Source organism: Panicum hallii, chromosome 3 (assembly GCF_002211085.1).
Source record: "Panicum hallii strain FIL2 chromosome 3, PHallii_v3.1, whole genome shotgun sequence".
Lineage (NCBI taxonomy): Eukaryota > Viridiplantae > Streptophyta > Magnoliopsida > Poales > Poaceae > Panicum > Panicum hallii.
This window is the reverse complement of record NC_038044.1, coordinates 22,144,087-22,160,342: the sequence shown is the minus strand read 5'-3', so window position 1 is coordinate 22,160,342 and position 16,256 is coordinate 22,144,087. Positions and strand designations below refer to the sequence as shown.

General features: G+C 41.9%; 2 protein-coding genes and 1 pseudogene across 3 annotated transcripts; 1 reads left to right on the top strand and 2 right to left on the bottom strand.

The window, feature by feature from the left end:
- Nucleotides 1–348: 348 nt before the first annotated feature.
- Nucleotides 349–4,839, bottom strand: LOC112883969 (mitochondrial zinc maintenance protein 1, mitochondrial). Its single transcript, XM_025949247.1, has 2 exons — nucleotides 4,508–4,839; nucleotides 349–682 (listed from the first exon to the last, which is right to left on the bottom strand). Exons 1-2 carry the CDS (start codon nucleotides 4,752–4,754, stop codon nucleotides 606–608), a joined length of 324 nt encoding a protein of 107 aa, XP_025805032.1. The 5' UTR covers nucleotides 4,755–4,839; the 3' UTR covers nucleotides 349–605.
- Nucleotides 4,840–6,351: 1,512 nt separating this feature from the next.
- LOC112886791 (chaperone protein dnaJ 49-like) lies at nucleotides 6,352–9,753 on the bottom strand. Of its 2 annotated transcripts, XR_003227434.1 has the most exons (3): nucleotides 9,624–9,753; nucleotides 7,371–8,587; nucleotides 6,402–6,878 (listed from the first exon to the last, which is right to left on the bottom strand). XR_003227434.1 is itself a non-coding variant. In XM_025952787.1 (2 exons), the coding sequence occupies exon 2, from the start codon at nucleotides 8,536–8,538 to the stop codon at nucleotides 7,438–7,440; it is 1,101 nt and encodes a 366-aa protein (XP_025808572.1). In that variant the 5' UTR covers nucleotides 8,539–8,587; nucleotides 9,624–9,753; the 3' UTR covers nucleotides 6,352–7,437. The 2 variants fall into 2 exon arrangements, 1 of the variants encoding a protein (XP_025808572.1); XM_025952787.1 differs by having other exon boundaries at nucleotides 6,352–8,587.
- Nucleotides 9,507–12,809, top strand: LOC112885348 (annotated as a pseudogene).
- The last annotated feature ends 3,447 nt before the right edge of the window (nucleotides 12,810–16,256 follow it).

The window sequence follows — 16,256 nt, the reverse complement described above, 5'->3', positions numbered from 1 at the left end:
GTCAGGAAGTCCAACCGTGCAAGAGCTTTGCGTGGAAGGCAGCGTAGAGATCTACAGCGTAGGCGACAGACGCACATAGGCAGGACGAGACGAATTCTGCAGATGCGTACAAGGCCATTGTCCTTTGGATGGATGGTGGCACGTAGAGTCAGGGGTCTGCCTGCCTCCTTGGCCATCCTCTCAACGTCCGGCCAGAGGACGCAACGGAACGAGGACCCGCGTTTCCCGTGTCTCCAGCCTCTCAAGCCTTTTGGAACAAGACACGAACAATGACCAACTCCACGGCAGCTCGAGTCCGAAGTCCAAACGCTCCAGTAAATTTCTTTCTCAAAATTCCACCACCAGACAGACAGTTTTCAAAATCAATCTCAAAGGGTTGTTTACTTGTTTTCAAGTTCAGATGACTAGCTTACATCAACAGCACCATACCTCAGCGCGGTATGATGCTCTCGACAGAAATGTAAAAGGAAAAGGTGTGAAGCTATTCAGTCCAACAGTAATACAACAATCTATAAGCAGCCGATGCAAAACTGTTTTTATTATCTCTAGAAGCCTGAAGATGGGCAAGTTTGTGCAATAATGCTTGTACAGTCTAGCGCGTTCCCCTATTTTAACTTTGACAGGATCTCCTCGGAAGGAACCTCCAGTGTAGCTCCAGCATGTACGCTCTCAGGCTTCACAACTGCAAAGCCAATTATACAAGTTATGATAATAGACTGGACAGCTCCAAATGCAAGTAAAACAAAAGGTAAATGAACATCAATGTATATATGAAAGCGAGAACTTTTTCTTTTTATATCAAATCAAAGCTCTAGATGGTACTACCTCTACCATTCCGATACAATCAAATCTAGTTTTTAAGGATGGGCATCAAATATAATCACGCGTTATTTCAGCAGACAGCATGAACTGAAAGAAATTGAAAGACTGTTTTAGCATACAATAAAGCTGTCTGTGATATAGCTCTCCTCCAGACAAGCTAATTTCTACACTGGTGCTGATACAAGTCCAGGTTTTCATTATTAGCCCCCCTGCAATGGCATGGTGGTGGGCATGAGGTGTAGCCTGGACCACCTGGGATCAGATACAACAAGCAGTACCAATGTTTAACGGATTGCTCGTTTGCTACAGCCAAAATAGGGCTAAGGAATACGATGTATATCCATCAATAGATCTTGGACTGTTCATCTTCATCAATACTTAGTGCACCTATTGCATATTTGGAGACCAGCGTGATAAACTCCAAACTGACACCCACACATTGGTGACATAAAATTTACAGTATCCCATTTGTCACAAGAATAAATAGTACACTCATTGGAAAAAGAAGTGAGTTGTATTTAGGGTAGACAGGCCAACACTAGATTGAAAAACTTGATCTGCTTTTACTCACATATCTTTATATTGTTTCAGACAATAAAAAATGATTAGAAGCTCAAAGTCCATGCTAAATCCCCTAAAGTATTGCATGAGTCCACGTAAGCCCTAACAAATTGTTTTGTTCATTTAAACTTTGGGCATTCCAATACTGGGTCACTTTGCACAATGGACTTTTCCTAAAAAAAAGAATGAATGTTCAAAGTTCATAAAACATCAAATGTTGCAAATACATAGACATCTTTTGTTCAAATATGCAAGCATGTACCCAGCGCTAACTATTTTTTTTATTTTTTTATTAAGGACAATAAAACTAGTCAAATCTTCTATCTTGACATACAGAAGATTTATAGTATAGCAAGGATTTATCCAAATCAAGGAATCAAATGATTATCAATTCATTATGCACATCATGCATGAAATAACTGCAATAGAACTGACACTGATATTCAGCTAAGAACTCGATATTTCTCTACTCCATATAACTATTGCAGTTTTGCTATACTTCAGTTTTCGACAAAGCAACTCAATAAATAAGTTCTCTATAAATGTTACTGGTGAGTTGTCAGCCACTAAATGGTTCTCTTCATTTGCCAATGGAAAATCTATTTCCTCTGTAGGACAAAATCTTCCAATATAACAATGGTGTCAAAACTAAAAGACATATACAAGTCCTTGCAAGTGACAAGAGAGATACAAAAACAGGATTTGGTTCTACAGGAATAAATCTAATGTTATTGTGTGGGTCTTCTGGTAGTGACGACATTTTTAGTAGGAAGATGAAAATGGTACTTCAAACAATTATGAGACAAAATGCCCTAGAGAATGCAGAATTAAATTATAAATGCAAGACTAGTGGCATGTTTTAAATCGCAAAAAAGGTATGCAAGAATCCTTTCCAGGGAGAATTTCAGTGAGCCAATTGTTACATTTTGCACACCAAAGCCCAAAGGATATATGTTATCACTGGTTACTTGTTGGTTGGTGAATTAGTTTGTGCATGGTGTCTCCAAGGCACTTGTCCACTCACTTTAGATCAACAGTTCGGGAGTCACTAATTACATCATTCAAGAATCAGTTCAAGAGCATATAAGGAAATGATCTGTCTGTACTTTGCCACCCACATACAATGCAGCAGTTGGTGAGTAGCGAGTATCTTAGCAACTAAGATCATGATCTGCCATGTGTATGATAACTGCACTTGTTCATGCACATCAACAGCTTCTCACACAGCACTACAGCCGTTGTTGTGTGTGAGAAGCTGCTGTCTTGTGTTTGAAGGACAGGATTAACAGGCATGGAACTTTGAGGCATATATTACAAACACAGAGAAAAGTAAGACATAGTTGGTTATTGAGAACACTCCATACTTGGGGTCAGTTCACGGCTTCCACATAACATGGTATACCTACAAAGGTACTCACTGAATTGCTTCATCATGTTTTTCAGTGCCAAATTTATGCTTCATTGCAATTGATCTAATTAATAATAGTATTAAGTTCAAGCACAAAATTGTAAAAGTGAGCAAGCTTAAGCACCTTAAGCCCTGCTTTCTTCTTTTGCAAAGTGACATAAGTCAAGCCTTTCACAAAAGCAAAGTCACAACTGTCCCTTACATCTTTATGTCTATGTCATTTTGTGCTCCATAGCTCTAAGGCTCTAAACATGCCAAATTACTTAGGCGTTAGGCCTAAGATTATGTTTCCCCTGGGATTAGTGTTTACTGTTCAGATAAAGCTAAAAACTGTGTTGAATTGTAGACATGGTTAAGGTTGTGTAAACAACATGTTATGTAAGTTCAAATCTAGCACAAATGAAATTTACTGGCCAGAACTGAACCAATTCAGAATATGGCATAGGTAACTTCAATCTAGTCACATGGAGCCACCCATGTATTGTGAGTGAAATACTGGACTACTGTAAATGCAGGTGATACATATAGAATTGTCAGAGTTCTCTACAACTACTCAAGCAACCACTTTACTAAAAGTTGTTTGTGAAGACACCAAAGAAGCTAGGCTTCTGTTTTGTTTTGGTTCAGTGAAAGTTGCAACAGGCACAACAAAATTTGCATAAAAAACGACCAACTAAGCCTGCTTGTGCTCAAATACTGAGGAAATCCTAATCCGAGAGTCTCTACTCAAGATTCATTACATCCCATGGTAAAGAGCAAGCACATTTCAAAAATGGTAAGTCACGGCACTCTCCTTTTTAACAATTTTGCTAATACATAGTTGTATGAAGTCACCAAAGGAGCTAAGCTTCTGGATTTTGTGTGGGGTAGTGAAAGTTTCTGTATGGAAGTTGCAACAGACACAACTTTTCTAAAGTTGTGTAAATTACAACCAACTACTCTTGTTTGTGCTCTAATACCTCTAGCAATTCCTAATCTGAGAGTCCAACACTCTTGTGGTGTAATGATAAGCTCCTAAGTTGAGAGAGAAAACAACAAGGGTTCAAATCCTGGTGGCACCAAAAAAATCCCCTCACCGGCAACCCAAAAAAAAATAGTGGCAGGGTGCAGACCTGTGGCAGCTGTGGTTGGTTGGGGCCATCCTACCAGAGGGTAGTTGCAGTCGCCAAATCAGTGGCTCGTGGTCAGCCCAGGTTACGGTGAGGCCCTATAGGGTGAAGCCGTGGTTTGGGGTTTTCTCGGCTGGCTTCGCTGAGGTTTCTTCTCAGTTGTAATGCTGCACGAGCAGTCTTTTCCCCGCCGAGGGTTTTATTTTAATCCTAATCTGAGAGTCTCTACTCGAGATACATACATTCCACAGTGAAGTGCCAGCGCAATGCAAAAATAGCAAGTTCAATAGGAACTCTCCTCGTCAACAATTTGGCTCCTTGCAGCCTTAAAAGTTTAGTAAGCTCACGAGTGTTATAGAAACCATTCTGCAGGCATAAGAAATGCTGTAATTCATCAAGATAAATGCAGTAGATTATCTTGTATACTAATTAGTGTAAAGATCCATGGACTGAATTCATCACCCTCCTGCTCCTGGCATCTATTCTATTTACCTCCAATTTGCTCCTACTCAGAACCAAACGCCAATTTTCCGAACCAATCGAAGCCCTAGATCACGAGCAACTAGAGCGGGGGGAGGCGTGACTGGTGAGCCGTATCGAATCGTACCGAATGATCCGGAGGGCGCGCGTGTGGCCTGAACTATCATGTGGGTGATGAAGTGCGCGGCCTCACGGGCGTCGGCGAGGGCGCGCGCCGCCTCGTCGGAGCCCGGGGCAAGGCCGCGGTGGTCCTCGAAGCGGCGCCGGATCTCCACCGCCGACTCCTGCAGCATCAGCTGGTCGCCCGCAAAAGTCCGCCGCGCCGCCCGCAGCACCGCCCGGTAGGCAGCCAGCCCTTCCGCCGCCGCCGCCATTTTTCGCGAGCAGAGAGAGGTCTGGGGAGTCTGGGCCGTTGTCTGGTGTCGTGATGGTAATAGAGTCGGCGGCTTCTGGAACACCCATGCCGACTACTACCTGAATAAGGACTTTATTTTTTTGCGAGTTACCTGAATAAGGACTTTCTTGCAGCATTAAACTTTTTTTAACTATTCTAGAAAAGTATATTTGAAAAAAATATAGTTTCAAGGAGAAAAATAAGATATATCATTCATTCTGAGCATCAAATCAAACTATGATGTAATATTGCTCATGTCACTATGTTAACATAAACAAACCGTGGCATATGGTATTAAAGAGTTTTGCAAGTAAAAATAGCAAAATGCGCATCCATATCAATTCTATCATTCTACATTAAGTTGGATATGGGAGTAATATTGATTATTCGAGAATATAAAGAGCTAGAGTAAGTGTTTCCTTAAGCTTTCATAGTTTTATCATGAGGCGGTAGAGAGCAATCATCAGTAGACAAACAATCTTCGATGATGTCAAGTCCTACTAGCATTTGATTGGTGTGATGCAACATTTGATGATTGGGGCCTTGAGCCCCAACCAAAGTGTCTTTGTTTCCACCCATAAGACTATTCACAATGGGAGTTTCATGGCATTAATTAGCCTGCCACATCAGCAATTTGGATGACATGGCACATCATTTAAGAAGTAAGAGTTTCATGGAGTTTCATGAGGATGAAACTATGTTAACCCATTTCCAAGAACTTGGAAACCATGTGAAACCTCCATTGAGAGTGTTTTGTTTCATCTTCACACAATTGAGTAAATCCTATTGGTTATTTATTTGCAGCATTTAAGTAGTATGTTGGCACATGAAATAGTGAGATGAAACTCTCTATTGAGAGAGGGTGTTTCATCCTTCTACAAAGTTGACGTGGCATTCTTGGAAACATGGACATGAAACCCCGTTGTGATTAGCCTAAGGCTAATCTGCCTGCCATCGGAATGTTTCCAAACTACCAAAAGAGGTAAGAGGCAATGGCCAACAACCTCCTCAATGGCTCGCTGTATTCTCTCTCACTTGCTTCTGTTTTTTTTTTCAGAACCACCCTGCTCTGATGGTACAATAATATTTTTTCTCTCTTTTTTTTAAATTTGTAAATTCCACTTTTTTTCCTTATATAAGTATATGAGTAGAGGACAACAACAGTTATCGAACTCACTTAGGGTTTTTATCTTAGGTTATGTGTTGGTTGAGCCTGACATTACAACACCTAAACTTAGTGAAACCATCATGGTTTGTTGGGCTAGTGTTTGGTTGACCACTGCAAATGTGGTTCCTCACTCTTCTTTTACTGACTTTGTCATATTTGTGGCTAAGAATTTACAAGCCACAAGCCCACATTTTGCCCAACTTTAGTACCCAATCAAATATGCCCTATGTCCCCGAACTTAATTATTATGCCACTAGAAGTCCAAATATCCCTAATCAGCGTGAGCTTGCCCGTGCTGCGCGACAGAATGAGCAGGATGATGTTAGAGGGGCTGACATGTAGGTCCCACTAAGTTTTTCCCTTAATTTTCCGTTGACTGCGTTGCCCAATAGTGACATCAATGATGATGTAAAAAATATGTGGCAAGGGAACAATTATTAGAGAGGTTTGGACCTCGCATAAAAGTATGACAAGTATTCCACGTTTCCATTTGCCTTTAAAGGGGTTTACTCTACAGTAAAGTGGAGGCACGCATGATGGTGGTTTTAATGCCAATCACAAGTTTGTTAACCACCTTTCAGGGTAGATATTTGGACAAGAATTCACATCCATTAACAAGTTCAGCATCTGGAGGCAAGTGCCAGGTGGTAATTGATTCAGACGAATATTTTGGGCTGCATCAGCATGAACACGCACAGCGGAACTTCAATCAGCTGGTCGCCAGCCACCGTATCTCTTCATGTAGTAATTAAAGAAGGCCTGTATGCTCTGGCTTACTGCTTCACGAGTCGTGTAAATTGCCCGAACATATACCAGTCGAATATCATAACAACAGGTAGCACCATTTTCCAGGTATCGGCCTTGTGTCGTCTCACAAACAGATGGACTAGAAACCATACAGCTCTTTTTTCTATCGAAAAGATTGCCATGCTACGCCTGCATCATCCAACAGAGGTGCAGGAAAACAAGACCTATGTGAGACATATTCCAGACAGGGAGAGACCAAACTTTAGTTAAGTTACTTGACATAATATCAACTGAACAGATCAATCAACTTCTCCATGAAATGACAATCACACTCACACATATAAGTTGTGTAATGATATAGAGGAACTATTAGATCAAATTAACTGCTCAGGTTTTAATACTGTTCCACCTAGTCTACATCAGCATTATGCTTCCTAGAATCTAGGCAGTCAAAGCAACCAGCCTGAGCTCTACTCAAACAATATCTGTACAATTGTACTACTCTTTCCCTAAGAGTTCAAGCATCATAATAAGAACCAACAGGTAGCTTACCTTCTGTATAAGTCCTGGCTATACTTTGAGGCTATGAGAAAACTCAGAAATATTTACTTGGATTTACACATGAGAACACACAACAACCACCTTATTTGAATTGTGTTCAGGAAAAATAATGGATATTACCTGCGAAGATGAGTGATATTCTTCCAAGGATGAAAATGAGAGACCAAACTAATCACATATGCACAATTTATGCTACAGATAGGTTCCTTAGCTTGTCACAGTTAGGGGTAGGGTAGTCCTTAGCCCATTGACGCCGTTGACGTTCGACATGGCAATATCTTCCAAGCAGACTCTTATAGTCCTTAAAAACATACTGCTCAAGAATCTCTCTAGATTGACTCCCCTGTGGAAACTTCTGATCAAAATCTTGTTTGCTGACAAAGTACTCCACCCCATGCTTTTGAGTGACCTTTGATATGGGGAAGTAATATGTCTTCTGCAGGGAATACTCAGGCTGCTGCACCGGAATGAATGCAAGTGAAACAATAATCAATACCACTGCAAGGTGCACTAACACTGTTAGGTTTATGCCAGAACCACCCTGCACTGTATGCTCCCTTCTCTGTTGCTGTTGCCTAACTGTTCCCCTTGCTCTGTAGGTATTCTGGGCACGAAACAAATTATCATGGGTGCCATAAAAGAAGGACCTGAATATCTCATCTGGATCAAAATCTTCCTCGTAGTTATAGAAGCCACTTCTTGCTTGCGTCCTCCGCCTGGCCATTCCCCGCCTCATGGCATTGGGATATTGCTCATTAAACTCATGGTCCTCAATGGTTCCTGTTTGATCATAAGTCTTCCGCGACTGATCATTGCTTAGGCACTTGAATGCCTTGCTTACCAACTTGAAAGCATCCTCTGCCCCAGGAGCCTTATTCTTGTCAGGATGAACCTTCAGTGATAATCTCCTGTAGGCCTTCCTAATTTCCTCCACAGTGCATCTCCTCTCTACTCCAAGAACTGCATAATAATCCTTCTTCTTCCTGATATCCTGAACCGCTCTAATATTCTCCTCAGTGTAGACCTGATCAACATTAACATGACCAACTGATTCTTTTGGTGTTTTGGGGTGTTCACAAGCTTGGCCTCTTCCTGTTTTGCCTTGGCAACTAGCACCATTCAGGATATCAAACTTCTCAGCTGGGCTCAACAAATCATCAAGTGGAACACTAGGGTCCAATCTTTGAGCAATTCTGACTAATTTTTCTGCGCGCTGCCTATCCCCAGATGCAAATGCAGATTTTGCAAGCTCGATAGATCTCAAGGCTTCGTCCTTGTTCCCATCCATGAGCCCAATGAGCTATGGATAAAATAGATGAAAATGCCAACCTGATTACCTATGAAACAAGAATGCAATTTTATATGGCAGTTGAAAGATGTATAAAATGTTCCAAGCATTAGCAAAAGAAATTATCATCTAATAATAATAGCTAACTGCAAAAAACCCTCTAATTGCAATGAGACGAAATGATATCTAAATCTCAGCCCCAAAATTCAGTAGACACAAACAAGTGACCAAGCTAAAAATACAAAATCATTATAGTGCTAAAACAAAAACTGGCAGATCTTCTACAAAGGGCCAACAGCAGATAGTCACCCGAGTTATGTATGACCTAACAAAACAGAGGTCACCACTGATGAATTCAGGACTACACCAATTGAAGGACATGTTATGGGCTCATAGAATAAACCAACCAAGAAAGACCAAATGCATTTATCAAGTTGTTTAGTAGTAATAAAGTATTTTTTCCCTTCAAAAAGGAAACCCTGCTTATTTTGAAAGAGACAAGTAAAACATTAGGCAAACTTGCAACCTTGCCAGATCTAAATAACTACAAAGGGGAGTACTAAAAAAGCGTACAAGACTTAAGCCAACAAGAAATAGAAAAAAAATAGGGGAATGTATCAAGCAAGCAATAAAGATGAAAGATAAACTCAGCCATCATCAGAAAAAAAAAGTTACATTTACGCCTCCAATTCTCCACGAAATTAACAACCACATGGATCGATGAGGACTGCATATCCAACTAGTGAATATCTGCACCAACCACGACTACCAATCACGCACACAAACAACGCATCCACAGTTTTGCTACCTAGAATTAACCTCAAAATTTCATTCCCACGCGTGACCCTGACCGACACTAATCAGCCACCGACTCGTCACTCAGCATCATCTAACAGTACCTAAGCAAACAAGAAACAGGCGACACTAGCCATCCTCTCAAACCTAAACAGCGCGATCTGACCGCTATCATGGAGAGGTCTCCAAAGTCTCACCGAGAGGAACAGAGTGCGGTGGCCGAATCCAAGCGGAAACTAGCAAATTCAAAGCTGAGGCTGATGTGGGAGCGCTCGATCGGAGGAGCTTACCAGAAGAGAGAGAGAGGCAGGCTACGCGAGGAAGACCACGGAGCCACCACCGGAGAGGGGAAGGAAGACGAAGGAGACGGCACGGCGATGGGCGCTGCACTTTTCGGCCGAGTCCCTCGGCTTTTCCATATTTCACGCCCATGACTCCGGCTGGCCGGTGTCAGTTTTGCTTACGGCTGGGCCAGCCCAGGCAGCGGACCAGGCCCAGCCTGGAAGAAGAAGAGATCTACCGACTATGAATGGTTTTAAAGTGAAAGTCTCCCTCTGTCATCCTAAATTTCGAATCATCCCGAATTTCGAACCCTCTGCTCCAGTGAAGCTTCTCAACTGAGTCGGCCCTTGCCACTGTCGAGTCAACGCAGGTGAGGCGATGCAAACCCCTCCCCAACTCGAGTGTGGTAGTCTCTCTATCGAATTCTAGTGTGCAATTATGTTCCACCCATAACAGTGGTTGATTTTGAAAAATAAAATTTCTAGGTGGCTTGTTGCCTGGAATTTAAAAACTTCGGCAGGATTATTTGCTTCAATAGCGTCCATTGTTTATCGTGATACCTTTCAACTAAATAGCCTAGGGTCTTTAGATGCTACTCCAGTTTGCCAGACGGCGCAACCCAAACAGTTTACTTGTAAAAGTGTTATGCATGGTGATTTGCAGGATATGTAAAAATTTTCTGTATGCTCAATTTGTTTCATGATTTATGCTTGCTGTATAAGTTTTTTCCGCTAATTCTTGCTTAAGGTTGTCTTACTTAAGTGCCAGTGATGCTTGGTTGTTTATCTATAATAGCTCGTGCTTGTGTGTCATTGCATTTTGTGCCATTCACTCTTCATTGCATATCATTTCATGCACAAACATGGCATCATGCTAACATACGCATCCATTCATGCATTCTAGTAACCGAAACGCCGGAGAGCGAGCTCGTTGAGCCCACCGACACCGTTGAGCCCGAGCCCGGTTTTGAGTACATGGTTGAACCGGAAGAAAATCAAGGCAAGCAGCTAAGCATGATATTTTTCCCCGCTTAAATTGATTTAGTTTTAGTTATCTCAATTGAGTAATTATGGGTTATGTGTTATGTTTATTTATCGTATTGTTGTACCTACTTTTCATGCATTTACCTTTCTTGATTTGCCATTCCTTATCCTTATCATATGTTAGCTAGTTAACTAAATAATCTAACTAGTTGCTTAGCCATGCTTAGAGTATTTTTATAACTTAAAAAGAAAAAATGGATTAGAGTCACACTGCACACACTTGGCAATCTTTGATCGCACTTGTACGGTTTTGGTTTATGTTGGAACAGTGGTTTTGTGGTTCGAGCGGTAAGTTTGCTAAATATCCTTGTTGCAGGAACAATGACCCGTGCAATAGGCGCATGTTCTACGTGGGAAATCCATAGAATCAAAAGCTGAACCGGTCATTGAACCAGTGAGGCCACTGGTTCAACGGTCTGACTAGGGGGTCAACCAGTTGAACCGCGGTTTACTAACATCATATTTTGTGTATATTCACTTCATTTACTATTGAGTTGCATGAGATGGTTAGGTGAGGTGGGATTTACCCTTGGAGGGTAGGGTTCAATTCTCACGCCTCCACTATTTTCTTCTATTTTTTTTGGAGTTTTACGCTTTGGGCCTTTTTATGTGTATTTGGCTGACTTGCACCCAATATCACACAAAATTAGCTTGTTAGCTTTGTTTATTTCCTCAAGCCTCCACTATTTTCTTCTAGTTTTCTTGGAGTTTTACGCTTTGGGCCTTTTTGTGTGTATTTGGCTGACTTGCAACCCAATATCACACAAAATTAGCTTGTTAGCTCTGTTTATTTCCTCAAACCGATCTTTTTGGTGAGCTGAACCGGCTAGACCATCGGTTCCTAGTTTTTTCGGTTGAACCGTTGGTTCGGTCGTACTTTTTGTACATTGGGGCAATCTTCACGACTCGGTTCTCAATTTTTTCGGTTGACCTATTGGTTTCGTCCGTTTTTTTACAATGGGGCAATCTCCCTAATGACATCTGCATGCTAGAGGGAAGTAGAGGATCTCTTCTACAAGGTGAGTAGTTGGTTGGATCCTTTAACTCTTAAGTAGGGTCTAGCCTTTCTTGTCTGTTAAGTGAATGCTAGATTAATGGAGATGTTGTCATGGCGTGTCAATTATGCGATTTGTCTTATGAGTACCAAATATGACATGGGGAGATTAGAGTTGTTAGGAGGAATTTCTTTGTGACGTTTGTTGAAGTGAAAGAGATGCCTATGATGCAATGTTGGGGTTTCTCTACTGAGTGTGATAACTGTGTACACTGAGCAATGTGATTGTTTATTTTATTTTACTTTTATTGTGTACTCCCAACCTAATCAAGCTATGCAACATACTTTGGTGATATTGGGAGTTCTGTTCACAGTCTGGATTTATCCATTGCAGTGTTTTGCCAACTAATAACATTATCAAATATGGATGGAGCTCTGGAAGGCAATGCAGGATGGAATTGGCATTGCCAATTTTTGTCTGTATCTCTATTTTGTCGAATGTAACATCTAGATCATTTATGTTCTACATTACTTCTGATTCTGCAGTATGGCTGTATCGTGGTAATCGACTTGAAAATTCCTCCAAGGTCTCCTGGTTTTGGTTTTGTTGAGGTAAGGATATCTTTGTCTGCTTGCTGTGATGATGTTTCATTCTCGTCATATTTACGATTCATAGATTTAGTGGCATTAAAAAAATTGTCGCAAACCATGGTTTTCACTTTTCAGAGATGAGTTTTCATGTGGACCGATAAGTGACAAACAATGGAATAAAATCAGTATGCTAAGTGCTCTATAAAAAGTTAAATAAGAATTGTCTAAATTCTTAGTAAAATCAATAATCTACATAGGAAGATGATGGAGGACTAACAACATAGTGATGCATTTTTTGCAGTTTGAGGACCCACGTGATGTTGAAGATGCAATTTATGGTCGTGATGGATACAACAACCATAGGTTGTGGGTAGGTGGAACTTGTATGAATTCATGTTTCTTTCCTGAGAGATCTCCAGGTCATAGAGAGGATAGTTATCTGTTATTTTTACTATTGTTTATAACTATATCTAGGTGGAATTAGCTCATGGTAGAAGAGGCCCTTTTGTTTTGATCGATCAGGCAGCTATAGTAGTGTTGGACTCCAGGGTGCAACTAGACATTGACATTCTGATTATCACAGTTTTTTTTTGACTTACAATCTTGACAAAAGTTGAATGAGATATTTCCTCAATCTTACTATTTTAGTACATGGATTTGCAGTTATGGTTATTGGATTACCTTCTTCAACATGCAAGATCTCAAGGTTCGATGAAGATATTAGTTCATGAACTTAGTTTTGCATCATAATCCTGAAATTTACTTGCGTATTCAAGATCAAATGCGACAAGCTGGTGCTGTCTGTTTCTCTGATGTTTAATTATCGTGAGGTTGGAGGTTAGTATTGACACCCTCTGGTTGATGTGAGTTCTTGATGTTGTTATGCCTTTGGGTGTGGTTGTGTGGGTGTGTGTGTGGTTGTGGGGGGGATCATTTGGATAGCATGACTGTCATTCAAATTGTATTATACTTTGGGACTTGAAAATCATGTTTAAGTGTTAGTTAATGTTCAAATCTGATGTTATTTTTTTTGTATTGCAGAAAGGATTGGAATAGCTGATTGTACCAACTATGAAGATATCAAAGATATCGTATGTAGAAAAGCGTTTTCTGCATCTTTCTTTTTTCAACTAGAGTTTAAGCACAGTGTCATTTGAAATTTACTTCTACATATGATTGATCGAATAACTGAAAAAGGAGATTTTTGGCTATGTGTCTTCTCTTGTACCATTCATGCATATATTTGCATATTTTCATGAAGATATGTGCTGGCGCCTAGTTATTTTACCTTTGAAAGATCCCTAATGTCGCAGGGGGGGGGGTTGAATAGGCGTTTCTGCAGAATATTTCGGAAAACTTGCAATGAATTAGTCCTGACTGGAAATTTTTGGTTGTGCTATCGGAGATTTTCAGTAACAAATGAGAGACGAGATCTACGCACAAAAACAAGTAATTTTAGAGAGTTTCACATATAGACAAGTTACTTAAGGTGTAGAACAAAGAATTCACTAGTTCCATGCAGCTCAAGCTTCACACAAAAGTAGATCGAGACAAAATAAATAAAGTAGGTAGAACAAGAGCACGAGAGATAAGGATTTAATTTCCAAAGTTCACTCCACAAAGAAAACTACGTCTCCGTTGAGTAGGCCACCAAAAGCTAGGTTCTCAAACGACCACAAAGATCAAGGCTGAGTTACTTGCTAAGAGATCCTCCGCGAAGATGGGTGATACAAACTTGCCGGGGCTACCCACATGAGTTGAGCGCTCAACTGTGACGCCTAGCCGTCTAGGAATCCGAGATTCCAAGAGTAAAAAACATAATGAACCGATTTGATGAAGACCTCAAGTGTGCTTAAGAGATGACTGCAGTTCTCACACACACTCTTTCACATAAGTTCTCACAAACTACACTTTCCAATCTTGCATGGAAGGCTCTAGAGTGGAGAAAATGAGAGAGGAATGAATGCTAGAGAGAGTGCTTGTCTTAGGGTTGGTGAGAAAGAGTCAGCAGCAGTAAAGAGGGGGAGTGAGAGGGTATATATATGGTCACACGTCAAATGTGACTTTTGCATGACACCTGGCCGAAATTTTAGTAGACAGACAGAAATTTCCATCGCATGGACCAGAAATTTCTGACGCTGACGTCTACCGGAAATTTCCGGTGGAAACACCTCCGACTTAGTGCTGAAAATCTCTGGCGAACAACCGGAATTTTCCATCGCCCGAGCTGGAAATTTCCGACAAAAGATGACGGCCAACACAACTTCTCTTTCTTTGTTCGTGTAGGCTTAAGTGTCTCTCATAGGGATTTGTAAGCACTGAGATACTTTAATCAAATGGTGTTGTGTCGGCATGCCCTAAAATTCAAAGTAAAAATCTATTCGATTTAAAAGTAGACGGGTTCTCATGCCATCTTTCTTTTCATTTTTAAGGGTCTCCATGTTTCCAAACTATCGGATTTGTACTCTAGCAAGTCAACCCGGGGTATGCTCAGGTAGTAGATTTGTAGGTGAGGAAGATCGCAGAGCCAAGAACTTGATGATAACACAAAGATGCAAGGCTTTTAGACTGGTTAGGGTCGCCAAGAGCGTAACACGCTACGTCCTGTGTTCTGGATTGTATTGGTTGGTTTAGGGTTCTGTGGAATGTGCGGGCTAGTTGCATTGTTCTGATGCCCCCCAGCTCCCTTACATAGCCGAGCAGCCATGGGTTACAAGTTTGGTTAAGATATACTCGGGTTATTTACAAGGAATCAGGTCGGTTAAGATACATGATATTGTAGCTATCCAAATTAGCCCAGATCCTGATCCTAGAGGACCCTTTCCATCATCCAGCCTAGTGTCTGTACGCCGGGTCGTTTTGCGGAGTCGTTCCCTGAAGAACTGGACCCCACTCGGCAGGTAGGTGCCTAGGTCTACCTCCATCAAGCCCCCGAGCGCCGAGTCGCTGAATGGGTTCTTGTTGAAGTCATGAAGCTGGTCGGTGCTCATTGTCATAAAAGCAACCCTCCAAGTCTTTGAGTTCCCGCAGCCATCTCGGCGTTAGTAAACTCCGCCTGTCCTTCGATCTTCAACGGGATGCGCCCCTGGGTGCATCCGTTGGGTGTAGCCCCCGAGCCTCGGAAGGGTTCACAGGAGCATTTTGAGGGTCAATAGAACGGATCTACCCACCCTTCATCTATCAGCTTGATAGCCTCAAGAGCCTGCGGTGCCCAGCTCCCGAGCAAGATCACTAACAGAGTCACAGGAACATGCCGAGTCGACAGGCGGCTCCCAGCCCCCGAGCAGGGTCACTTGCGGAGTCACAAAGACACGCCGGGTAAATATGTAGTGCCCAGCCCCCGAGAAGGGTCACTGGTGGAGTCACAGAGACATGCCAGGTCAATAAGCGGCGCCCAGCCCTCGAGCAGGGTCACTGGCGGAGTCATGGAGACATGCCGGATTGATAAGCGGCACCCAGCCCCTGAGCAGGGTCACTGGCAAAGTCATGGAGACACGTCGGGTCGATAAGCGGCACCTAGCCCCCGAGCAGGGTCACTGGCGTAGTCACGGAGACATGTCGGGTCGATATGCGGTGCTCAGCCCACGAGCAGGGTCACTAGCGGAGTCACGGAGACACGTCGGGTTGATAAGCAGCGCCCAACCCCCGAGTAGGATCACTGGAGGAGTCATGGAGACACGTCAGGTTGATAAGCAGCGCCCAGCCCCCTGAAAGGATCTAGAAGTCAACTGGGGGGCGGGGGGGGGGGTGTAAATAGTCGAAACTGAAAAATTACAACACTTACAATAATTTTGTCAGTAACTTTTGAAGTTTTCGGATATTTGTTTGGAATCTCCGCAACTTCTGGAGATTCCAAAGAAATGTCCGAATACTTCGGAGAAATATGTTGAAACCAAATTCGACCAATGAAACCTTAACCAAAAGTAGATCGAAGTAATTTGCAAGGTTTCTAGGCTTGTTTCTACCCCTTTTCTCCAACTGCCTACATTCAAAACCTTTCCAACAAGTAGATC